The sequence below is a fragment of the Amborella trichopoda genome, chromosome 1, assembly GCF_054954075.1.
Source record: "Amborella trichopoda isolate Santa Cruz 75 chromosome 1, AtrichopodaSantaCruz75HAP2 v2.0, whole genome shotgun sequence".
Classification (NCBI taxonomy): domain Eukaryota; kingdom Viridiplantae; phylum Streptophyta; class Magnoliopsida; order Amborellales; family Amborellaceae; genus Amborella; species Amborella trichopoda.
In genome coordinates, this window is record NC_142336.1 from 41817781 (window position 1) to 41845740 (window position 27960).

At 36.2% G+C, this 27960-nt stretch overlaps 1 protein-coding gene across 3 annotated transcripts; it reads right to left on the minus strand.

Annotated features, from left to right (window-relative positions):
* Nucleotides 1–330: 330 nt before the first annotated feature.
* LOC18425628 (AAA-type ATPase family protein) lies at nucleotides 331–27547 on the minus strand. Of its 3 annotated transcripts, none has more exons than XM_088865670.1 (9): nucleotides 27072–27547; nucleotides 26714–26757; nucleotides 24147–26611; nucleotides 22420–22639; nucleotides 19405–19683; nucleotides 19125–19331; nucleotides 17403–18048; nucleotides 7491–7554; nucleotides 331–678 (listed from the first exon to the last, which is right to left on the minus strand). In XM_088865670.1, the coding sequence occupies exons 3-9, from the start codon at nucleotides 26193–26195 to the stop codon at nucleotides 586–588; spliced, it is 3558 nt and encodes a 1185-aa protein (XP_088721796.1). In that variant the 5' UTR covers nucleotides 26196–26611; nucleotides 26714–26757; nucleotides 27072–27547; the 3' UTR covers nucleotides 331–585. The 3 variants fall into 3 exon arrangements, with proteins under 3 accessions (XP_088721796.1, XP_011629383.3, XP_088721802.1); XM_011631081.3 differs by having other exon boundaries at nucleotides 26963–27545; XM_088865676.1 differs by lacking the exon at nucleotides 26714–26757 and having other exon boundaries at nucleotides 27072–27430.
* Nucleotides 27548–27960: the final 413 nt, after the last annotated feature.

The window sequence follows — 27960 nt, forward strand, 5'->3', positions numbered from 1 at the left end:
AAACGTGATTTGATCATCTATAGTCCTCTCGAGTGGGAAAGGGGCTGGGGTCGTGGTAATAGCACCCCTTATACCCTAGTCACCACATAGTGATCTTCGTTCACACCACTAACACCTTAAAAAAGCTAACTCCTAATCTACTTGAAAAAAAAATAAGCAGGAGCCTGTCTTTCCCACTGAATTACCCAAAAAAAAAACAAAAAATTTTCTTGAGTGTGATTTGATCACACCTTCCCTGAAGATGACCATGAGAAAAATGGCTGAATGCAAAAATAACAATGATAACAGTAATGATAGCAGACAAAGAAAAGCTAAAAGGGAAGTCCCTAATGAGAAATGAGAAATACCCATTTCCTTTATTAGAAGGGACCTGCTCTGCTTGCTACAATGAGAGGAGCAGGAATAATAAGAAAAGTGCAACAATGGCAATGGCAATGAAAATTATGAAGAAGAGTAAAGGAAAGGGGTGGGGGGGGGGGGGAATGAAAGTGGAAGGGGTTTAGAGTAATAAAAATACAAAGGCAGCTACCGGGGAGGCGACAATGGAAGTGGAAGGGGTTTAGAGTAATAAAAATACAAAGGCAGCTACCGGGGAGATCTGGGACATGGGCATCTAGCACATGGGGCAAGCCTGCGAAGCAATCGTGAACCCCGAGTTCTATGCCTCAAATGCGGTAGCTGCACAACAACATTAAAGATCAGCCATAATGTTCAAATAAAATAATTAATTAATTGAAGATGAGCCATCTCTACTCATTTTAATAATGATTCTACAACAAATCCTACTCTTTAAAAACTCAACTCCCAAATTTTTTACTATAAAATAACTTCTTTTTTTTCTATTTTGAGGACAGGAATATTTGGGGTAATTTTAGAACCTGTCCGATACAGTAGAAGAGAAACACAGTCGAGAGAATCTCATTAAGTTTCAAACTTTATCTCTAAAGACAATAAAAATTACATGTATTCCAATTTTCAATTAGTCTACCAAATGACATATCAAAATGGGGTCTTGCAATTTAGGTGAACAAGAAAATTCTCACATCGAAATACACTTATGATAAAACGTTAAATAATTGAAATTTTTGGGGTAAGATATATGTTATGTTAGGATGCTCACACTAAAGAGCAATTTATAATTGTACTCAATAAATTTTGAACATTTACATACCTTCGTTTTGTACATGGAACATTTTTTTAATAAGCTTATTTTTGGTCATTAAGAGGGGTATGACATCATTTATGATATTACCCACATGAGAGCACACTAGTCGCATTTAACGCGCTCCATGTAGGCGATGTAACACCCCATGTGGATCATGTCAAACCCCTCTTAATAATAAAAAATAACCTTACTAAAAATAATTCCATTTACAAAACAAAGGTGCATAAATGTCCAAAATTTGTTGACTATAATTATAAATTACTCTATAGTGTGAAGACCCTAACAAATATATAATAGCAATTTTACACACAATTTTATAGTAATATAATGAAACAATTTTTAAAAATTGTGTTAGAGCTATTTATTTGACACTAATTTTTACATATACACATTTTTTATTCTAATGAACAATTACAAAAACAAACAAAATTTGAAAACACACCATAGAAAGATTGTTTCATTATATTATAATACAACTGTTTCATGAAATCACTCCCCAAATAATAATTATAAAAATATCCTTGAAACAATCGTAAGGGTATTTTGAAAATTTGAAACTCTGGAGAATTCACAATTTGAGAGGTGTTTTAGTCAGTTTAACTATTTAAATTATTTTTTATAATTTTGTTTTCAAACAATCCTTGATCAAAATATCCTTGAAACAATTGTAAGGGCATTTTAAAAATTTGAAAGTCCGGACAATTCACAATTTGATAGGGTGTTTTAGTCAGTTTAACTATTTAAATTATTTTTTGTCTTTTTTTCGACAAACCTCAAAATTAAAGGTAAACCCAATTCCTACAAAAATTAAATTTTTTTTGAAAGTTGAAGCACATTTACACTGAATCCCCTCCATTGATCTGGTTTCATAGATTGAAAAATATGTGTATTTTTAGAAGTGCTGGAGCAAAGGTTTCTAAAATCACCGTTGGAGTTAGTGAAGATGCAATCTAGAATAATGTGTTCGTGTGGAAAATGCTATAAAAGACTCTGGACTTTTACAATACGTCATTCAATGCTCACAGACGTTCGATCTTTGATTGAACAGTTGGGAGCACACGTCAATATTTGAATTTATTTTTTTCTACATTGTCAAATTCCGTTGTATTTTGGAGGGTGTATGCTTCTCACCCTCATGCGCCTGAAAATCATAAAAAAAATATTCAAAAACCAAAATATCCCTGCCATTATGCAAGGTATTTTGCTCATTTTATACTTCAGAATTATTTTTGTCTACAATTAATATTGGTGCCCCCAGATAAGGCACGCACACCTCAAATTTTCATCCCAATTAAATGAGTAAAAAGAAAATACTTCCAATCAAGACAAAAGGTTGAGAGTCCAAGCCAATTACTGTAGAAATTCGCTAGTTCTTTGCAGTGTATGGGAACTTTACAGAAGCACCCCATTATGGTTTTTGAAATTTAAAATTAGTCCCCAGTTTACGCTCGAATCCCAATTCTAGATAGTGTATAGTGCATTTTAATGTTATTTTTCTCTAATTAAGCATAAATTTGGGGTGTGCATCATACCATCACACGTCTATAAAAAATCAAATAAATCAAATTACCATAATACTCAAAGTTCTTGCAGGGATATATTGATCATTTGTATTTATTGAATTATTTTTTAAATGTGTGTAACAATAAAAAGTATAGATGTCACAAATTTGAGCTCAATCCGATGTATAAAAAAAATAAAATCAAACTATACTAAATGCTCTTAAAAAGTGAGAGTTTTAACTATATAATATAAGACTGTTTTTTAAATTTGAAAATTAAATAGAATTTTACGTAATTTCCATATACATGCGTACATACATAGATATTTAGGGAATGCGTTTTATGCATCAAAGGGATGACACATCCCAAATTTGCGTCCCCTGATGCATCAAACATCCATCTTAAAGATAGTCGTAAAGTGGTGACCACTCCAAATAAATAAAAATCAAAGGTCTATAAAAAGAAAAATTTCAAATCACATGCTGTATGTGCTTCAAAAAAATGATGTCCCAAGAATGAACGAGGACCATCCAATTTTGAAGGGCAAGATCTAGGTATTGAAGAACTCAAAATCCTTTTTATTTTTGTTTGTTTGAAAATAATCATCTAATTATTCCTTGTTAGATCCCAAGAACTCAAATAAAAAAAATTATCTTCCAAAACACCTCTTTTACCCAATAATCTAGGAACTAGTTATTCCTCGTTAGATCCCAAGAACTCAAATAAAAAAAGTTATCTTCCAAAACACCTCTTTCACCCAAGAAGTTAAGTACAATATGCTCTCGTGGGAGCATGCTATACGTGCCATATGCTCGTGGTGGTATGCTATACGTGCCCATTGTGTATGTATTACTCGAGCATTTTTCAACTATTCGGAGTCGGTCTATTCCCACTCTATAAAAGGCCATATTGTCAATCAAATCATAAGTTACTATATTTTTTCTCACTACTTTCATTTATGTCTATTTGGCATTCCCTTTGTCTTCTATAATCCTTCCACTTGAACCAAATCATCCCTCCTAATTGGTGTTGGTCTAGGTCGACATCGCACATGACCAAACTATCTAAGTCTACTTTCTCTCGTCTTATTACCTATTTGAGTTACCACTAAATTTTATATTTTCTTGTCTTGTCACTCATCCATATTAACATCATCTCAACAACATTTATTTGATATATATGTTGTTTCTTGACCCCCAACATTATGTTCCATAAAGCATAATTGGTTTTGCGACGATCACATAAGATTCAGGACGCACATCTCCACTTCGTCTACTTAGCTCTAATTCTATGCATGACATCATCAATTTCTCCATTCTCATGTATATATATATATATATATATATATATATATATATATATATATATATATGTTAGAGTACTTCTACACATGGAATACAAACTTAATGTATCTAAAATTTTTGGATACTCAATACCTTTACTCCATGTAGTAACCAATTTGCCTAAGGGTTGTTTAGGTAATTAAATATAGATAAATTGAAATTTTTGATAGAAAGAAAAACATTTATCACCTATAGTAGATGATAAGATCATTGTGACATCCCCCACATGTAGCAATGATTGCTTCTTAACCACAAATAAATGACACTACTTTCTTATAGAAATATCTATCCTACACATTCTAATACAAAAAGTGTTATTACTAAAAACAACTTGTATTACAAAGCAAGAGTATATGAGTATCCAAAAAAGTTGAGTACATTAAAGGAATACTCATGTGTATGAGTACCCTAACATAATCATATATAGGATTATAATAAGGTACACATACATGTAAGCCTTTACTAAATGTACTCAAACATTTTTGGACACTAATTACTCATATTTTGCAATACAAAAGTTTTTTGAGCAAGGGTATCTTTCGTTATTAAGCGGGGTAGGAAAAATATATCTATAAGAATTTAATAACATCTGATACTCCATGTGGGTGATGTCATATTTCATGTAGATAATGTCATTCTACACTGTAATTAATAAATACTCTTCTTTCTATAATGAATATCTACTTTGCCTTTAAATAATTATCTAAAATATCCCCAAAAAATTACTACATTATAGGGTAAGGATATTAAATGTAAAAAGATGTTGAATACATTTGGTAAATATTCATATGTATAGATACCCTAACATAATCTTATATATATATATATATATATATATATATATATATATATATATATATATATATATATATATATATATATATATATATATATATGGGTTTTTCTGTCTAGGGTTAAGAACCCTCAAAATATACAAAAGTTAATATTAGAATGGGTGTGATTGATGTAATGAAAAACTCAGTACTTTTTGTTTAAAAAATTAATTTTAATAGGTAACTTAATAATTAACAGAAAACTAAAAGCATTTACAAAAATACAATGATATTTTGAAAATTAGTGTCCTAAAACTTTATTTGTAAAATACTATTGTCCTTTCATAAGAATTTTCACTTTATCCCTTATAAAATAACAAAAGTACCCATTGTTTTTTAGTAATATTTTTGTAAATAACTCATATTTGTCCCAAGGAACAAACTCATATAAATAACTCGTATTTGTACCAGGGAACAAACTCATAAAAAAAATCCAAAAGATTACTACATAAAGAGTTGGTTTCTTCAGGCGAGACAAAATGTATTGAATTTAGATATAAGCCTTTTATGGGATGACTCCAAATTTTCCAGTTGTCTTCGTCGTTACTGGATGCTTGAAAAAAAGAAATTTTTTTTTTTCATTGTTCTAAAAACCTCAATCTAATATGGACAATCAGAGATCATTGAATCTTCTCTCCTAAAGAAATGTATTTCCTAGTTGTTTTTTTTCTCCCATATTTTTTTATTTGGAATTGTTAGCTTGGTTCAACATTATATATGTAAAACTTGGGATCAAACATATTCACCTATTGTTTTTTTTCAGGACCTTATGAACCATGAGCTAGTAAAATTGACTTGCGAGAGTAGACAAGTGTGTCCGTGCACAGAACAGCCTCTATGAGAGGCTTTTAGCATTCTTGGACAGTGAAACTACTCATATATACTCAAGCGTCCATCTTTTTTAGTTGGAAGACAATGGGGATTGAGCAAGACAAAAAGGGGCACTCTCCAATCTAAACTCTATTCCTCCTGCTCCATTGGCCTTCCTTCTGCTTCTGTTTCTTGGCACTTATCACTTTGATTTTGAATCAACAAAATCGTACACTTTTGTCTTCTTGACTCGGATGACACGGTGGATTTCTCAAGATCCTTTTCCAAAAAAAGGGAGGGATTGTCTATAAAGAAACCATTTATCTTATGTACATAGAGGTCACAATCATTCTCACTTACTAGATGTCAAATTGGATGGCATGGGGTGAATCACAAAGTCTGAGAATTTTTTTTTAAAACTTTGTATCTATTCAATGACAAACCACTCTTTTTGAAATTTAAGGGGCAATAATGATTGTAATTTCCATATACAAAAGATAAATATTGTCTTTGTAGACAATCCCCCAAGGAAATCATTCCTTTGCAATTTAGATAAATTCATGAATTTAAGGGTGCTGTCATCAAGTGGGATCACGCAATTTTCCTCCAACTTATAGAAACTTATATAGGATAAGAATGCAGAAGCCCAAGATTCAGCCCTTTTTCCCTCGTCCAAATCTGTAGACCGTATTTCCTAGTGGAAACTCAATTGTTTGAGAAACCTAAGATGCGATTCTGGTGTATAGATTTCAAGAGGGATGGAGAGAGAGAGAGAGAGAGAGAGAGAGTGAAAGAAAGGGCACCCAAGATGCAATTCTAGTATTTAGGTCATCAAAACAATTTCGATGCAAAAACTTGGTCATTTTCCTTCATAGATCTCAAAAGAGAGAGATGCAAAAACTTGGTCATTTTCCTTTATAGATCTCAAAAGAGAGAGAGAGGGAGGAAGAGGCAGAGATGGAAATGGAAATGGAAATGGACATGGAAATGGAAAGGGAGAGGGTGGGAGTGGGGGGAGAGAGAGAGGTGTGAGAAGGGGGGGAAGAGCAAGAGGGAGCGTGTGGAGGGGAGAGACGGAGAGGGGGAGAGAGTATAGGAGGAAGAGAGGGAGTGGGAAAAGAAAGAGAATGAGAGGGAGTGGGGGACACTGAGCAGGATAGTGCTAGGGTTCTGAGTGAGAGAAGGGCCAAGAGAGGGATAGAGCGCGAGAGCTGGAGGAAGAGAAAGGGAGGGCGAGTGTGGTCCATTTAAATAAACTAAAAGAAGATGACAATGGGAAATATATGTGTGATTTCACTATACAAGAATGCTCAAAGCATTTGATAGGTTGTACCCATATATTGTTAAGTTGTTCCTATATATATAAAAAGTATAAGAACCAACAATTTGTCTTCAGCATTGTTCTCATGATAAACTAGCCACCGCACTAGTGATGGGTCTAGTCTAATCAAAATTGGTTTGACTGCCGGTCGAACCCATTGTACTAGATTTAAAAAATGTCAAAGAAAAATGCAAGTAATAGTTTAAAAGTACAAAATATATTATCTAAAAACAAAAAATTTCCCAACTTCGTTCGGCCAGTCTAACCATTCAAAACCTGCTAGCCACACCAGCCAAAACCAATCAAACATTGATTTTAGCTGGCTTTCAAACAACCCCAATTTTTTTTTGACCAAACAAGCCAAGGTACCGATCAGCCGTCTAATATGTTGGACCGAGTCCAGTCTGGTCTTGATAACTATGGTCCTATGTTTTATAGCAATTACCACTTACAAAAAAGCATGAATCTCTAAAAGTAAAAAGACATCCAAATGGAATTTAGGTTTAAGAGAAATACCTTCCCTCTTTTGACTCGAGAAGTCTTCCAGCAAAGCAAGCTCCTTGAACTAGGCTCCAATCTCCTAAAACATACATTAAACCATCAAAGAAATGAAGAAAAAACACCCCTGCTCAGTATTATGTGGCATTAGAGTAATAAAGCATCTGTACATAATGCACATTAAAGAAGCATATGGGACAAATCAATAATTTTCGAATACAGTGCATATTCTTGCATTTCAAGGAATGAATTTCAATATTAAAGATTTTCAAGAATGATTAGAACATCTCACTCATAATAGGATAGACTAAGGCCAGAAGAATGCATGGCAAACTATCAGTTAGAATAAAATAGCTTACGAATATCAAACAAGAGATTGTTATTACCCACGAAATGAAGATGCCAACCTTGAATAACATAATGGAAATTCGAGCATGAAAAAATTTGTCCACAATTAGAAACCAAGATTCTCAGTTACAATAAAATAGCTGAAGAATATCACATATGACATGGTTGCTATCCCAGGAAATGAATCACATGGAATTTGGAACATAGGAACTCATCTTTGCAGCAATCCCTAGACAAACATCCCATTCAGACCAAATCCCATACTAGAGATTCTATACACTAACACCAACAAAAGTAGGTTCATGTGGTCCTTTCTTTAGCAGCACGCTCTTGTACACTTTCACCTGAAAAAAATGGCTCCATTCTCAGTTCAACAGAGGACTTGTATTCATGTTCATAGGGAGATTGTGAACCAACCATGTCGTCATTAGACATTCTTCAATAATACTTTTGAAGTTAAAATAAGAATACATAATGTTCTTATCTAATATAGGCACAATCAACCACCAAATATGTCCTACCAAATCAGAAACAAGAAAGGTTGTAATATCCATGACCAACCTGCCTGATAGAGTAGCCAACCAATTTGACAAATTAGCAACTGACACAATGTCATCGAATCAGGTACCATGTAAGATTGCAACAAATGAAGTGATTGAAAAATAAACATCATGATGTTAGGATCCAAATCCACATTTGGACTATTTGGGTTGTGGGATATAACTATAGGCCTTCTCTATTGCATTATGACAAAATCTGGCTGGACATAAAAGTTATATCCAAGACAAGAGAATTGGATGGTTCCAATTACATCAACATAAAGGTAGTCTACTTTAATTTTGAAATATATTATAAAACACTGGCTTCAGCAAACTCAAGCTGTTCCATATATACTTTATTTGAGGAAAAACAAGCTGAACTCATGAACTCTCGAAGCCACAAATTCTACCACTAAAAGTTGGAAGATTTTTATAAAGTTCCATAGGCACTTCAATATTGTATAATGGCATTTTCTTAATATCAATTTTTGACAAGCATTCAAACTATCTAAATTCCAAAAAGCTACGAACGTTCATTGAAGGGTCTTACTAATGTCTGTTCTGTGCAACCATTGTAGCATTTTATACATATCAAAGCTTGAACTACTCTTCAGTCTCATGATCTCATCTGACTTCATATTTCATACAATCATTTACTTCCACCTATAGTTTTCCTTTCGGTCAAGGAAAAACATCCTAATTAATGTCCTCACACAATGCTAGTATCTCATCATACAACATATGCTTCTGTTGAGCATCACAGTTAGCTTCTTCAAGATATTCAATCCTTCTAAGTTCTCTAACGAAAATACTGATACTCAAGGGAGTGTCAAATGGAACCCAACTATCAAGTGGATGTTTATCTTAAGAATATTATCGCATAGCAAGTGAATGTCAGGGCCATTCATGCATTAGAGCATCAACATAACATAAATGCATAAAGTTTCATTTGTGCCAATAGGTGATGTAGGCTCATCCTCATCTGGATTATCATGCATAGGAGGCAGAGGCTATTGTGTCTCCGGGTTGAATATTCCCCTGACACTCTCAAATAGAGGAGATGAATAAAAGCATGCCTCCATCAAAAGTGATGCAACAGATAAGGATCCACATAAAACCTACCCTTCACTGATAAAATTGACCTTAAAGACAATAAAATTGAGAAACAATGGATAAGATGAGAGCGCAAGATTCACAATGTCATCCTCCTCTTTCAGTAGATAGTGGCTGACAGTTGCCTATGGGAATGTTATATGCAAACACATCCTTTACCAATCTTTCCCCAGTATTCAGGTCTTCAATAATACATTGAGAAGGAAAAGATTTGACAGAGTAAACAAGTATTTCATGAACAAGGAACATAAAGAGCAAAGAAAGTGAAGTATCAAGATTCCTTCCCTCGGCATTGGGTAAATAAACTGTCAACCAAAAACACACTACTCAAACTGCAGCTATGCAGAACATATTTGTGGTAGAGGAAGCCCCAAGCTTATCAAGACACTTTATATTTTGCGTCACCCTATCACAAGGAAAAGAAAAGCATGCAGCAACGAGCAACAGCACTCCCAATACGAATGGTTGGACAGGCATTGAAGAAGCAATAGTTTTCGGACTTGTCCTAACTTATAGCATATGGCAGTAGGAGTTTCACCCATGCCCTAGCCCTTGAATGCTTTCTTGATGCACTACTCCCTTAGAATCTGAGAGTAGGTTGAATTCTTTGTAAATCAGAAGGAAACATTCATGACATTCATGTTGAAGCAAAGCACATGTGGCATAACAGCGTGACATCTCTTAGGATTATATTCTTAAGCTTTTATTAAAGCTCTGTTTTATCTTCCCCAGGAGTATATCTTCATGCTCTATTATTAGAGACTAGTCAGGTTGATTGCGAGTGCACTACACTTGGGTGCCTAATGAAGGGCATAACTAGGGAGCGACTCTATCCGAGGCATAGTGCACCTTGGCATGCGACCCAGACCTTAGCATAAGTGGGCTTGCAAACTGGGTTGGTTGTGTTTAGTTAGTCCCATAATGTGCACTGCTGAAGGGGGTCCACGGAACCTTGTCGAGGTCTGCACAGCCAAGCTGATAGCTATTATTCGGGTGGCCAGGAGATTAAAGAGGCTCCTGTGGATGTGGGATGTACAGGGGTTTGTGAGGACAGACGCCTGAAAACCTTGGCAATGGAAATTCTACCCAGCATGTGCATTGCTAGTTACTTCGGACAATGTTTGGTAAAAGTAATGTTTTTGTTCAAATCCAAACTTTTATTAAAAAAAGGTAAAGTTTGTACCTAGTCTTCTATAATATTTTAATATTTTTGTACTCCTTTGGGTGTAGTTTATATTTTAATTAAGAAATATTTTTTTTTAAAGAAATAGATATTTTATAAAAAAAATTAATATTTAATTCCTTTTCTTATTAGTTAACTTTTTGTATTCCTTGAGTGTAGTTTATGACTTTATGTAACATAACAATCATGTTCATTCTTCTTCGTTCAGGAGAAAAGTATTAAGAAAAGTTGAAGCCATAGTTACCCGAACACTGCCCAGGTCGCGATTTCGCCTCGGAATCCCAATTTAGCAATTCCAAAAAGGAATCTTTGCGAAACCCGTTTCCTTGAAATCAGGAATCTTGATTCCTTATTTTAGGAATCTCGATCCCAACATTTATGAAATCTCGATTCCAACTCTTTAAATCTCGATCCCAACATTTATTGAGTATTGATTACACACTTGTTGATTCCCGATTCCACATATAAGGAATCTCGATTTGATTTTTTTTTTCGAATCCAGAATCCACAACGTTAAGTACCCCGGTTCATAGGTGCACAAAATTGTGATTCGTTTTATGAATCTCACCTCAAATATTTATGGATTCTGATTTCAGTTATTTAGAAACCCGATTGGAGAGCATTGTTTCCCATGGTTTACAGTTGTTCCAAATAACAATCCGATGAACACGGTGCTGAAGTATTTTTAACACAAGCCTACTTTCAATTCCAAATGTTTAGAGTGAAGAAGTACTCAACATGAATGCTTCTAATGTCTTTTGCAAATAACAAAGGCTGGTATAACTAGGCTGTTGGAGCATTAATGAGAGTTTTGATGGTGCTAGGGTGACTGGCTCGGATCATGTTTCTAATAATGCTAGGACTGGATTCCTTCTTTGAAATATAATTGGTAAAGAGTTTTACATTCAACATATACAACTCCTAGCACAGATAGTCATATTTTGAACTAGAATAATGAAATCAAAATCACATTCCAAAAATACATGAGATAATAATTGTATGGTTTGTAACACTTTCAAAAAAAAATTGTATCGTTTGTAGACAATTTCCTTGGTGGACTACGAGTGTTTATTAATTGACCTTACTTTTGAAGCTGTGTTAGAAGCTCAAAAGTCAATAAGTCAATACATTGACTTCATATCTACAGAACCCTTCTTCAAGTCTTAGAGACCTCTGATCTCGATTGCTTGATCTAGGCATTTTGATTCTAAAAGGATTGAAACTCGATTACAAATCTCGATTGCCATGTGGATCAAAACTCGATTCCAAACTGATATGAATCTCGATTCCATATTGGTGTGAATCTTGAGTCACAATACATCAAAAACTCAATTCCAAAGATGTCAAAATCGTGATTCTATATATGAAAGAATCTTGTTGCCATATGGGTTGATTCCAAATAGGTTAGAGACTTGATTCCAAAGCAGTTAGAATCTTAATTCCATGTAAGGATCTCTGTTCCATTTGGGTCAAAACTCGATTCCTATAAACTATGAAACTCATTCCCCGCAATTGCCCTTGTATGGACGTCGATTATGAAAATGGGAATCTTCTTGTCATTCGTAATTTTGCGATAATGATTTCTAAAACAATTTGGCATCTCAAGTGTTTCCAACAACTATAGTTGAAGCCCGAGGTTTTAACTTGTGACCTTAACATAGGCCAAAAAGGATACTGTAGGTATCACCACCAGAAATGATGTGTGTGAACAAAACATGCAATTAATATATCATATATATTAAATAATTATACAAAATAGCAATTGCTTATCATTCAGTTGCAGCTCAACGTTGGAACTCGTGACTTATGAAATAGGCCGAGAGGGATTTTGGTTCAATTGATCTATGAAACTTCAAATATGATGCTAATGGATTTGGACCCCATGTAACTTAGGATCTCAATCCCTAGTACGAAGGATCGAGACCCCAAAATTTATAAACTGTAGAGAAGAAAGATCCCCCTTGCAAGAGTGAGCATCTGGAGCAAGACCGACCCCTTGGTTTGGGGATCCCAATAACCATGAAAAAATATATTTCTAGAACAAGGTTACTTTTGTAATAAAAACAATGTCTAAAGTATGAGTATATTTAGAGTAATTTATGTATGTGTGTGTGTGTGCAGAGAGAGAGATATAGAGAGAGACAGGTAAATTTGAGGGACCATTGTGATTTTTGTGGGCACCTAGTGGACTCTTTTTCTAGACCGCTTGAGGACCACATGAACCATAGTGAGGACCACATAGACTCCGATCGTTGTGAGGCGCACATGGAACTTATACCATGAGGGAGGGTGCATGGAAGTCCTTTTTGTCATGGAGGGTACACGCCACTCAAGTTTGAACTTCTATGTAATTTAATTCCAAAGATATTTTCTAAATATTTCCCTTGGGAACTAGTATCAAGTCAAAATTTAGGATAGTTGTGAGACCAGCTTTGGTTAATGGGGCAGAATGTTCAGCGGTTAACATACTTATACGAGGAATGTATCTGAGATGAGTATATTAAGATGGATGAGTGTCAAGACAAGAAGATAGAATTTGAAATCAATACATTCGGGGAGAACTTAGGTGTGGCTCCAAAAAGCACTAAGATGAGGGAAAGTAAAGTTAGGTGGGTGGGCATGTGCAGAGCAGGCCTAGTGCATCGCCTAGGAGGAGCGAGTTGGTTCAAGTGAAAGGCTCAAAAACGAGAAGGGACAGACCCTAAAGGACATGGTTGGACGTAGTGAGAAAAGATATGCGGACCTATAACCTCACTGAGGATATGGCCCTTGATAGAGTATAACGGCGGACTAGGATTCGTATAGCTAACCCCAAATAGTTTGGGAAAAGGCTCTGATGATGATGAATTGACGATGATGCTGAAGGTGATGAACAAGTCAAAATTTGTAACAAATTTGGAATGTCAAACCTAGGTGGTTAGGAGATACATATAAGGTGGGAAACCTTTACAAAATAACCCTGATTCCTTGTATTGAGGTTGGATTCATCTGGTTTGCAAATCTGCCTAATAAGATAAATCAGGTAGTACTTTTCTTCTTAAAACATGATTCTAGCCTCAGGCTATGGGCATTAACAATGGCTATTCACATTTACAATATTAAGGTAATTTAGGGGGCAAAAACTCCACAACACCATGTACTCCACACCAATAAACATTGGGAAGGCACTTTTGAAGTAAAGCAAATTTCTTCCCCCAAAATATGCAAATCCTTGGAGCACCTCAAATCCAGCCCTCAAAGCATCTAAAAATCCACAAAAATTCTGACATTCTCTCTTTAGGTATGGGCTTGAGGTTTAAATCTTGAGGCCAAAGAAATCTAGGCTCGAGTGATTCAATATTGGTAATGGCATGGACCCAATGGGCAGGCTATTCTACTCATGCTTTGTGTTCACTTTGATTCGTCCGACTTTTTCTTCATGTTGCTTTCAGTTGCTTCTAAAGTCTTCAAGGATCCAAAACTCAACTTGCACTGATACCATGTCAAAGAAGTTCAATGCAGGTAAAGCACAATGAGGATGTGTTCAACCATTTTTCTCCTTTAATTCCTTTTCCCAATTAGGGTTTCATATATACCGATACAACTTCAATTAGTAACTATGTATTGTTTACATCTAAACAATGACATCATCATCATTATCATTCGAGTCTTATCACAACTATATGGAGTAGACTTTCATAAAAAGATGTGGCAAAGTTTTACGTTGGTTGCCTACCTAACACAACCCTCCTCCTTTATATAGGCTTGGGAGGAGCATGAGCGGCTTGGGATCGACCATGGCAGAGTTGACTAAACAACAACTAGCTAAGGAAGGGTCTCCCCCAATTCCTTGACCCCTCCCTTCGCTCTCCTCTCTCCCCTTTCACTCTTTCATCTTACCCCTTGCTTCTTTCTCACTCCCAAAAAAAAAAAATCCCCAAAAGAAAAGGAAAAATAAAAAAAAAAGGAAAAAGAGAAAAGGCAGGTCATGTTTATGTTCTCTTCTTCATTCTCTTCATTCTCTCCATTTTCTCTAGTCTTCTCTTCAGCCTCTCTCTCTCTTTGTTGAACCTTTCTTTTCAACCCCTCCCCCCCCAAAAACAAAGAACTATGCTCTTCCCTCCTTTTCTCTTCTGCACTTAGCCCCCCTCACTTCTGCCAATCCTCCCTCTCTGCAAACCCTATCTCTCTGCTATCCCCTCTCTATCTACCTCAACTCTCTTCCATCCTTACCTTGCAATTTCTCCACCCCTCACCCTTTCCCCCCCCTCCTTTTCCCTCTTGAAGACCTCGTACAAGGCAAATTCAGCATTCTTTCTACAAGAACTGATTCCCTAACAAAGGCTCAATCCTTACCTCTATTCTTTTTCTATCTCTCACTCCTCCCCTCTTTTCTCCTTCTCTTTCTTTAGAACTCATCTCAACTGGTCTTTCTTTCTCGATTGCTCTTCTTTTCTACTACGTCTCTCATATCTATCATACATATTTCTTTTCTCCTGAGCCTTCTCACCACGAGGATTTCTCTCAATGTAGCTCTACAATTTTAATTATCCCTCTCTCTTCAATCCATAACCACTCTCTTCTCCGGTACCTTCTCACCTCGGACCCCAGCCCGTCTCTTGCAATGATGCCAGAAAGCTTTGAAGACCCGCTAACTACTTCAAAGACTCTCCAGCAGCTTCTGAAGTTTTTGTAATTCATTTGCAGTTTCGTTTTTGCTATTTTTGTGGTAGTTCTTATTTCTTTATATTAGTCTCTCTCTGCCTTTGCCTCCTCCTCCCTTATCTTTTTATTGTCTTTTGTATACAGAGCACCAAAGTTGTGGGATGTCGTCTTTTAGTTTCTCCATTGTGTACATTTTTATTATATACACACATATATATATATATATGGAAAACTCTTCCCAACGCCTATAGGTGAAAATGAACAGTGATTTCACCTACCCTCGTCACCATCAAAACTTCATCGCACTGTCAAAGTTGTCCAGTAGTGTTTCAATTTTCAGTTTTTTCTACAAATCCAAATTACTTGAAATTTGGAGCATGTGTACATCTTAGTGAGTCGCACCTAATAAAAATATGAAAAAAATAATTTGCAAAATATAAATTGACCAAAATACCACCGAAAATTTACAGGGGTATTTTGGTCAATTTATATTTTGTGAATTATTTTTTCATATTTTATTAGGTGCTCCTCACTAAGATGTACACATGCTCCAAATTTCAGATCATTCCGATTAATAAAAATAAATAAAAATCGAAACACTACCGGACAACTATGATCGTGCGATGAAGTTTGGATGGTGATGAAAGTAGGTAAAATCACTGTTCATTTTCGTTTATAGGCATTTTGTAGTATCTTCCTATATGTATATATATATATATATATATATATATATATATATGAAAAATGCTGATATCACCCCACTAGTTCATGTCAACATCTGAGCCCAACGGCCCAAATTGAATTTGGGGCGATCTGACGGTCACGGCCTTATTTCGTATTTGAATTTTAATTTTTGTTTTCTACGAATCCAAATAACTTGAAATTTCAGACGTCCATTCTTCTCATCAAGGCACACCTAATAAAAATATTTAAAAAATAATTCGCAAAATATAAATTGACCAAAATACCCCCAAAACTTAAAAAAAAAAGTTGAGAAAATTTATGGTACTGCCCCTAGATACAAATAAGACAGAGAACAACTTAACATATGAAACAAACTTTGGCATATAGAGTCAGAGGCCCTAGTTTTAATGAAAAGAACAAAACACAAATGGCAAAACAGATCTCTTAAAGCATAAGCAAGAGCAGTTTTCAAATGCCAAATGCAACTGATGGTAATCATAGGGACATCAATGATTGTGCGCCAGATTTATAGAGCAAGAGAAGGCTATCAATCAACAATAAATCAACATAAGTGACTGTGCTTCACCCTTATTCAGCATGAGCTACGATAAGATTTAAGAGCCACATCCAACATGGAGTACAAAGTATGCCACACTCAATATTTCAAGTTGAGGTATAACAAGAACGAAGAAAATGATGACTTCCATCATACAGGCCTCATATATCCTATCAGAATTCTGGCCAAATTGGTATCCTTTTTTTTTGAAAAAAAGGAATTGTTCTTTTAGTTTTAGCAATGCTATTCCTTTCCTCCTTTTCAAGATTTCATGAAAAGGAAACTTAAGTATTCAGCTTCAAAAGTAAATCACATTTATCTTGAATAAACAAAACAATTACTACAGAAATGATTGTTAAAGAAAAGAAATATCCAACTTTCAATTCCTGCTTATTACACAGGGTACTAGGAAATCATGCCAGCTTCTGAATCTACTTCGAAGGACGTAAAAACAGATGTTCTTTCCTTCAGGCAACCTAACCCAAGTAAATAATTCAGAGAGAACTTTAGGCAAAATGGACTCTCAGAAAAGTGCATAGGGAGACGGCAAGCATACAAACTTTTTCTACTCGTACATTCAATTTCAGTTCCCTACACAGCTGTAGGAAGTATTACTGCAGGATAAAATAACTAAGAAAATGATTGAAAAACAGAACCTTGGTTGTAATCTTGCATCTGTAACTTTACAATTTTTTCACAACCAGATATATAAACTTTCTAATATAATATATCTATATCTATATCTATATATATATATATATATATATATATATATATATATATATATATATATATATATATATATATATATTGCGGCAGAGAACAAGCAAAAATCACCATGTAATGTCAGTGAAAATACTCACAAATTATCCTGTTCAAGCTTTTCAGCAATCGAAACTCCTTTGCGCTTGGACCATCCAGTGCCTTCTGCCTGCTGAATAACATGTGCAAGGGAGACTCGGCCTCTAACAAGGCTTTGATTTTGGGGTTGCCCTGTAGTTCTTTTCCTTTCACGTAAACAAGGGTCAAAGGAAGATTGAGAATTAAGTGTCTCTTCTTGTACCCACGCAATTTCTAGCCGCTTATCATCCAACTTTCCAAGATCTTCTGTAAGAGCTTTGTCCTCAGTTCTTCGAGGAGTAGATACTAACTCAACAATTTCGTTCCTCGAATTTAAATTCTCTGGGTAGGAAGAATGCAGCTTTCCAATTTGTGAGGAGCTAGTTCCTTCACCAACTCTTTCTTTTGAAAGCTGTTCTGGTTTCGATATTCTATTCCCAGAAGATAATTCAGGTCGTAAGACCAACTGACCAGCACTGTTATTCCCCAAAGGTGACAAGCCTAGTGGAATTTCAGTATATGAGGCTATGTCTTTCTTAGGTTCGCATCTGATTTCTATTGTGACGGGAGAGCCAAGAACAGCCTCGAATGCTTGTAGTATGTACATTCTGAGCTTTTCTGCCTTTGCTTTGTTTACATGGGAGCTGAACACTAACTGCGCAGTTGGAGCTGAGTAGCAAAAGAATCGACAAAATTAAACTTTCAATAACTTAATTTGAACACAGACAACAGAAAGGATATTCAAAATTTCACAAAATTGCATTGGAAAGCATCTTTTATCATCCTAAACTACGAAAGAGAAAAAGCCCAAAGGAGCAGCCTTGAATGCATTAATAGAAAAGTCCAAGAGAAGGTATCAGTGCAAGCAAGAAACAATGGATTCAGAAATTATCTTCCAGCCCAAAAATTCAGAAAAAAATTAAAAAACAAATCTATGCCATAATAACTTCCGCAAATGATCATAAGCAAGTTGATTAAAGAGCGACAGGAAACATTTTCAGAGAGTTATTAAATTGATATTCACAAAAACAACACAATATTAGATTTCTACCCTGTAGCCTTGAGGTTTGGAGCAAATTTGTGGGTCTGAACGTCATGTACCAATCAAAAGAAAATAAAAGCAGCAAATTAAGTCGATTGCTAACTTAACGGAGTATGTGGCTTAAGCAAACTCTGGTGAGCGCAAATTACAATAAAATGACTCTGTTTAAAAAATAAATAAATAATGACTCCATAAAAGTGTTCCACATGCATCAAGATGGTCATGATAATGACATTCATGCATACAAATCCTCCCATAAATGTTAACTAAATCGTTTAAGACATCAAACAACCAAGACAAGATTATTTTATACCTGGATTAGGATCTCATCTTTTCTGACTGAATTACGTGGATAGTAACAGCACATTATAAGTTCATATATGTCAGTTGTTACTTCCCCAACTTTGGCAAGAATCAACATAATACACCAATCTAGACTGATTTTACTATTGAAAGAGTTCAACACCTATTGGTCAAAATTTTCTACTTGCTGGAATTCAAAATCGCTCTCATTTTTCTACGTTCTTTTATTTTTGTAAGCATCATTTATTCATGAACATCAAAAGGGACCTCAACTGTAGTTTGAAATTCAGGTGGGTAGATTTTCTATTTTCTTTTTGCCCATATCGACCTCAATATTGGTGTCATCTTCCTTATAAGATCCATAAAATCTTGAACCATCATTAGGGTGATCAAGGAGTACCTGCTCCAAAGCTGACCGAGACCAGCTTTCCTTCTCTGACCATAAATTGCTTTAGAGTATTTGACTGAATCTTCTCCAAAGCACTTTCCCAAATTTCTCTAGTCCCTTTCCCGCTACCATTACCTGGAAACTGTCCCCCACTTACTTTAGTAATGTCAGTAGAAAACCCACTTCTTCCACCATCCATGCCAACATGCATCTTTCCACCTGTGTAATCATCTAATGAGCAACATTTCTTTTTTATCCAACATTAAATCTATTGAATTGCACAGCTCTTTACCATTTGGTGTTAGACCCCTCCCATTATGAGTTACTACGGCATGGCTCCTATCAGGTCTTCCAGATAAGTCTCTCTCACTTGTCTGATGCTGCCGCATTGGGCTATGACTGAAACTTGTCTCTCCAGATGAACTTGGTAACACATATTGTTGATCGGGTGCAAGTTGAAGGAGTGCAGCTGTGAGCCATGTCACCCTGTCATTTGAAACTCGAAGCTGTTTCTCAGCTTCGGATAAAGTTTTCAGAGCCTGACGTAATCTTTCCATTTCTTCTTTAGACACTACAGAATTCAAACACAGTGTTGTCACGGAAGGTGTAGAGCATATAATTAAAGCACAACAGATGACATAGATAACATAGCTTCAGATTAAACAGGGAAACGCGTACATATACATGTATCTATGTGAGTGTGTATATGTATATGCTATGATTTGCATATGAACTAGCTCTAGCGCAATAAGATTTTTGGACTTTGAACTGAAAATGAATAATGCAGAGAGGAAGGTTGGCAAGGAATTATGCGAAGCAATAAATTGAAGTCCCGTACAAAATGAACCACAAGCAAGCTTTTAGGAGTAACTTTCTCAAAGAGAAATTTGCCCCCCGCAGCATCGAATGACTTTACTGCTAGGAAATCTGTTCCACGACTTGTTGGACTGCTATGTAAAACCTACTTTGCAGCGTATAAGAATTAGACCATATGGAGGGGCATTGAAGAAGGCATAAGGTTTAGAGAGACATTTATTGTCAATTATGCATGTATACAAGTGTTGGACTCTTATGTAAAACCCACTTTGCAGGGTATAATAATTAGACCATATGGAGGGCATTGACGTAGGAATAAGGTTTAGAGAGACATTTATTGTCAATGTATACAAGTTTATAAGTTACTTTTGATATATATGCATGTGTATGTTACATGATATTGTGCCATTCCATTGGTTGGTAAAGGGGGGTGGAGATCCACAACCTAGGTGATGCACAGATGCAATCAATCTAATTTTTTAGCTTTCATATTTTAAACTAATACAGATTACCTTTATAATAATCAAAAGTGTTAATTAAAATGGAGAGAGGGCTATAAAGATTCTTTGCCATAGGACAACAAATCCTGCTATTTATTACATCTACTTATTAGGAGTAGGTAGCTAACATAAAACTTTGCCAAAACTTCTCATAAATCTGGAATATAAGATAAATGCTTTGTTGAATATGACTTATTAGGAAACTATTGTGAGAGGACATTTTTCATCCATTTTGTTAGTTTCAAAAATTCTTTTTAAACAATAGAAAGACATATTTGACAAACTCTTTGTTAGTTTCTATTGTCGTATTAAAAAACAAACAATGGAATTTAATAAATAAAAAATAAAAATTACAACAATTTCATAATTTTTACATTTTTGAAAAGTTTACCACATTAAAATAAAGCTGAAAAACAGCTTAGTCCTATATGTATATGAGTATATCAAAACCTGATATAATTAGGCCCCTATAAGGACATACAAGCATTCCATTTAGGTCAAAACTCAATTCCCACAAAGTAGGAATCTGTTTTCTCGTGATTCCCTTGTACAAACATCAATTCTCAAAAAATGAATCTTCTAGCCAGTAGCGATCTCTAGCCAGCAGCGATCTCTTGCCAGCGCGATTCTGATTCCTTCAACGATTCAGAACCTCAGGCGTTTCCAATAACTATATCAAAAAACAAGGGATTATGGTGTTCGTTTACAGCCCTTGATCTATGATAGCTAACAAGGAATTGGATGGCTAAGATCAAGCCCTTGTCGCCATATAGATATCCTAGATCAAGGACCTTAAATGATCCTCATGAGAAGCTTCTACATACTCCCTTCCAAAGCCTAAATAACTCTCACACTTGAAACCATGCAGTCCAAAGCAATGTCATAATGCTAGTATGAAACTGGAGAGAGAGAGAGAGAGACAGAGTTCATCCTAAAGAGAGAGAGAGGGAGAGAGAGAGAGAGAGAGTTCATCCTAAAGAGAGAGAGAGGGAAAGAGAGAGAGAACTCCATGGCCACGCCATGGCATACTAGCTTAGCCCCGTGTTTCCCGTTTCACCCCATGTCGCCATCAAGCCATTCTCATGTTGCTCTAACCTGTTACAAATCATCATTTACATCAAGGTATTTACTGTTTCATGGTGTCTTTTTTTGTTCAAAGTTTTAAGCCCGCATTATGCTCACATCAGCCAATGCTATACTCCATGGTTTTGGATCAAAAGTAGCCCAATTTTGAACCATGCACCTACCCTTTTTCTTCACTCCCTTGCTTCTCTAAATCAATCTCCAAACCTAGAATGTGTGTTTGAAGTTACTTTTGTGCTTCCCATAATTTGAGTGTGACATGGCTCGGATTCCTTTTGCTATCAGAGTGGAAATAAGTCCCTTGGAGGTAACCCCTAGCAAATTGATGTTTCCCATGGCTTATGTCATTGCATTTGAGTTGTAATTGTATAAGAAAGCATTCAATGTAATTCTATTTCTATAAGAAATTGTATGTGACTAAATTTTACATAGGAGAAAGTTGTTGTATACATGCAATATCATTGTATTCAAATGAATGGCAATCATGTTGGGGAAGTCTTGAAGTGTTATTCAGCCTTTTTGCTAATGTAATTTGAGTTGTAAGGGTGGCTGTATCAGTGAGAATTGGCTTGCACTTTTGAGGAAAAGGATATGTAATTGTGGTGTATACTATTCTTACTATAAAATTTTAAAAGTGTTCCACACTAAGAGACCAGTATCTACACCTAATGTTTACATAGCGATATGCAAGAATGACTCATGGAGGACCATATGTGGCCTACATAACCTATACATTTATGACGATGAATCATCGGCCAATAATATATCAAATATGCAAATCCAAATGTGAAAACATTAAAATTAAAATCGAGTAAAAAAAAGTTCAAAATAAAGTAGAACAACATTGTAAACATTTCATTAAATAAATTGACAGACTTAGTGCGAAAATCAGAATTTTGTTAACTCACATGTTGGACGACGAAAGAACTTTCTTCTTAGCCTTTCTTTGGTAAACGTGTAACTACCAACAAGAATATCGGTTATTATTGTTGCAAGTTGTGACATTAAAGCTAATGGCTCAACTCCTGCTTCCATGAGCTCTCGTATACTCTTTACAGTGTTGACAGTGTCTGCTGATAAGGCCAAATCAAGCAAATCTACCAATTTCTCTTCTGAAATCAACCCAACCTGAACAACAATGAACACACTAATGTTGAGGAAGAATTATATGAAGTTAATCTAGACAATCTGTTATTTAGGTTCACATATCTATCTTCTCAATAACAGCGGAATATATTTTCCGTGGATAGGCCCTGGCTATCTTTCACACTAAATCAGTATACAGTATGCCAAAGGATCAATATTCTAATAGTGGTGCTCCAAGATTCTCTTTAAGCTAATATAAGCAGCAGCTTCTCTATGCTTTGATTAAAAATTTTCACAACATTTCCATTTCGATTATGTACTCGTTATTGTCAAAACTACTAAACTAAGCAAACTCCTTAACTAATAAAATCATGTTGGTACATATCATTTGAGGGTTTCAAGAGATGTATATTCTATCATTTGCAGTTGCACCATCTCACTCTCTTTAGCTTAACTTCCAAACTAAATGGAGTAATTGAACTCGAACAAGCAAATCTAATGGCGACTCTTAGTTTTTCTCAACCTGTCCACTATAGGGCATTTTGGGCAGATGGCTTTGATGAACACACTCAAGAAGATACCATTATCCAGGCATTTTCGATCAGAACCACATTGGAATTTAAGTTTTAAATATCTTTCGCCGGACAACTGAGGCCAATTACTATCAAGCTAGCACATAGTAATTCGATTAAATCTTTTAGCCATATAATGTTCATGGTCATCATACAAGTTGATAATGACTTGATGAAAGGAGTCGGGCTTGGGCTTGGGCTTGGGCTTGGGCTTGGGCTTGGGCTTGGGCTTGAGTGGTTAGCAGTTGACATCAAGTAACTCTACATATCAAGTTCGATTCCTACCACTGAACTACCCAAAAAAAAAAAGACTTGATGATCATAACACACCCACATTTTTTTTTCCCTAAATAGTCAAAGTTAATACTAGACTTGTAAGATTCCAATGGACACTGACGTTTCAGAATCACCATCAAAATGCTGACAGTTGCAACAAACGAGCAAATATAGATATCATAAACATCATATAGAGGGAAAAGGTAGATAAAAAGTTCAAATTTTTAATTTCAGAAAAAAGTTGGAAGCAGGAATGAGCAAAGCCGAAATTTATGCAAACATTCATTCTCCGAGGAAAAGAGTTCTTAAGTTTGGAAAGAAACCCAAATTTGGAATTTTGATTGGACTAATTTTTCAGCAGAATATTTGGATTTGGATTTCAATGGCAAGAGAAAAAAAATTACCACTTTCCACATATTAGAAAGAAAGAAAAAATAATTAAAAGAAGAAGAAAAAATGTGATCAGATTTAGCAAACATTCAAGTCAAGATATGGATTTACCTTGCCCAAGTCAAGTATAGAAAAATAAAGAGATCATGTTATAGGTCAATGCTCAAGATCAACACAGTAAAACATCCTTGTAGTATAAGTGGAATCCCTAAGGTTGTCAATAGTAACTCTGCAATTAGCATCCCGCTTAAAACAAGTTATTTTCCACATGACAGACCTATGAAGCATATTTTAAATGAAATTGAACTTACAAGTTCTTGAAACAAACGAACTGAGATTCTCTGACCAAGCAAACTGAGTTGATCAAGGGTCATCTCTGCATCTCTGAGAGATCCATCAGACCTTGAAGCAATAAGCTTCAGTGCATCCTTATCAACTTCCAATTCTTCTTGGATCGCAATCCACTGCAAAGTAGATACAATATCAGCATCTTTTAACTTTGGAAACAAGAATTTCTGGCACCTGGATATGATGTTATGTGGCAAATGATCAAGAGTTGTACTGATAAGAATAAAAACAATCCTCCGAGGTGCTCGGTCAATGGCCTTCGATAGGGCAACCCAAGAATCACCAGGCAAAGTATCACAGTCATCAACAATGAACACCCTGTACTGAGAAGCATGATGAGGTATAACCATACTCTCAAGAAGATCCATAATACTCTCAAACTCAAGGTTCCCAATAGGGCCCACTTCCCGAATACTTGCATTCTTACCCATATCATGTGCGATGCATGAACTGCACATTCCGCAAGGTTTAAACTTATCTGAAGATTGACAGTTGAGAGCTCTAGCAAATACCCGAGCACATGAAGTTTTCCCCGTACCATGAGGCCCATAAAACACATACACAAACCCGATCTTCCTTTGGATGACAGCATTCAAAAGAGCCTGGGATACCAAGTTTTGCCCCACTACATCCTTGAAAGTCTTTGGCATATATTTTTGTGTCAAACTCCTATGCCTCTCTCTTGTTCCATGTTTAAGCTGTTGTATAGCTTCATGGTGTCCCCGCGAAGAGCACCGATGACCTGACCGAGCTTCTGAAGCAAGGTCAGAGTCTTCGTTCCGGTTCATACTACTGCCACCATAAATTCCAAGCTCCCCAGAATAGTTTTGTCCCCATATAACGGTTTCAGTGCTCCCATGTGACCCAGACGGCTCAACCAATAAAGGCAAGGCATCAGAGTCTTCTCTCATGGATGGACTTGAGCAAGCAGATGCACCAAGAATGTTCAAATCATCCCTTTGAGAACTGGGTCCCTCTTGTGGAGCAGGATAATCAACCTTTCTTTGTTTCGAATCTGAAATCCCACAAGAAAGGCTCCTGCCTGCCTTGTCCAAAATGGTTTTACCCCTATGGTGAATCCTAGACCAATTCCAAGGAATTCCACACACATTTCTTGGATCTTGAGTGACTTCAGTTTCAACATTTTCAACACCTCCGAATCTATTGAATCCTGCAATATACTTTGCATGTCCACTTTGTGCAGCTAGCGAGTTTGAAGCAACAGACAACTCGTGATGGTCACCACTATCTCTTGGTACTATAGGAGCCCGACCTCTCTTCCCACCTCTAAACTTTCTTTTTTGATTCCGGTTTACGCTAGTGCCTGGGCGAGTCTTTTCTTTACTTTGACCCCTTGAACTTGTTTCAGTTTTTTCTTCTTCAATGATTTTCTCTTCTCTACCATGTCTGGTGTGAGGAACAAATCGAGAAGAGCCCACGTCTTCACTAGCCAAAGATCGCTTTCTTATGTGATCGATTAATTGCTTCTGGTGGCCAGTATGAGCCCCCTTTTGGGGGACTCTATTATCTCTCGAGCATTCCCCTCCTTTAGGTTTTCCTATTTCCCTAACTCTAAGCTCTTCGTTCCAACTATCTAAGTTCCCTCCACCACCATTATCCTTGGGAAACTCCACATCTGTTCCTCCAGATCTACCAAGATTACTTACGCTAGCAATAGGAGATGAATTGATGGAACTCCTTCTCAAATCTCTCCTACTTTCAGCCTCGAAAGATCTACGCCCACCTTGACTTGCCCCTTCCTTTCCATACCTCTTCCTTGAGGAGCCAATGAAAGGAGAATGCCATGAAGGGCTAGTGGAAGGATCTCTCAGTGATTTAGACCTTTGGAGGACAATAAGTTCCCTCATAAGTAAGCTTTCTACAGGGCTATATTTGTGCATATGGTTCTTCAAGTGAATGCAATTTGTTAAATGCACATGATTTCGGAGATGATCCTGAATACCAGTGTCATCTTCCCTTAGAGGGGCATCAAGGACATTCCCGTTCATCATAGGAGACCAAGTTACTCAGTAAAGCTGAACCTGAGTATGGGACATTCAACCATTTTTGGGTCCACATAAGACCCAAAATACGAACCAGTGCAATGATTTATGTATGCGCATCTACTACAAAAAATTTCCTAGAAATTTGAAACATTTCTGGTAGCAATACCATTATAAGAGTATACATTCCTTGAAAAGGACAAAATTCACACAACAGTTCCCACATTCGTAAGCTAGAAATGATTTTCAGAGAGTAAAACTGATAGAAACAAAGTCCTACCACTACTATATGTCAACACAAAACGAACACCAAATATGTCAAAAGAAGTAAAACGAGCACAAACCCTCTCCAAATTACTGGTCATAGGAAAAACCCAATCTCCCAAACCCAGAGAGGCTCCAAGTTTCATAAATTTTAGCAGAACCTGCATTCAAAACAAGAAATATAAAACTCCTTAGCATGTTTCCTTCACTATTTAACAATCCACACCCAGCAAAAAAATCTTCTGCAGAGAAAAACAGATTACCAACTCTTTCGAAAACAGCAAATTCCACATATCTTTCCCAACCTCTGCAAAAAGAGGAATACGAAGAACGACGGTTCAGTATCGTTCTCACCTCCCATACTTCATAAAAACCTAAACATAACTCAGAGAAGAAAGAGATTCCAGATACAGGAGAAAGAGAAAGAGAGATAAGGGGAGAGAAAAAAGCAGAAAGTAGGAAGAAATCCTGTGAACAGGAAATAAGAAGTTCAAGCAGGTAGGTGTACGAACACGTGAGTCATTTGAATAAAGAAGCACCATTGTGAACACCACCTCCTATTCATTTTACTCACTCCCGAACTTTCTTCACGTTCAATCCTCAAAGGATGACTTTACTCACCCCAAAACTTCAACAAAAACCAGCAACATAGTAGCATAGGATCCCCAGATGCATCTGCCACCATTCACATGAACAGAGCAGGCTAAACGGCACAAGAAAGTATTATGTATGCGACGACAGTGAGATCTGATCCTGACATCAAAAATCCCATGTACTGCTTTGCTACAAATCCTTTTAAATGGGTTGACACAAATTAATTTGCTTCTTTTTTTCTGGGGCAAAAATTGAAGATTGAAAGCAATTGCTCAAGGCTACATATTTTTCATTATGGTGGGGCTCAAATGATCTTTTGGGTTTCCAGAATCAGAGAGAGAAAAAAGGGAATATAGAGAGAGAGAGAGAGAGAGAGGGACACTATAACTGGACTTTTTCTGTTATGTTTGGTGTATGGTCGGCCGATGGGTTTGAGTGGGGTTTGTAGAGAGAGAGAGAGGATTTTAGAGAGAGAAAGAGGGGATTTGAGGGTTTATTGCTATATTTTTGGCTACATGCGGGGTATATTGTAGAGAGAGAATGAGGTGGAAAGGTACAGTTCAATTTGAAAAGGACCAGGGGACATCACGATCATGTTGAACTGTTGAAATTCAGGTAACCCATGGCTGTGAACAGGGGACAAAGGCCCTACACTGGTACATTATAGTATTGCACCGGTATATAATATGATCGATATGGTCGTCAGAGACCATGAAAATTATCGTCGATCTATCAGTGGGTCAGATGGTGATGGCGAGAGTAGCTCCCATATTACAAATTCGATGCATCCTCTCGACTTCGCCAAAAGATGTCCTAAGACCATTTATCTTTGTAACGAGAAGGTCACAAATGGTATTAGCCATGTGAAATTCGATGTATTGGGATATGGCACAAAGTTTGAAAATATACACCAAAG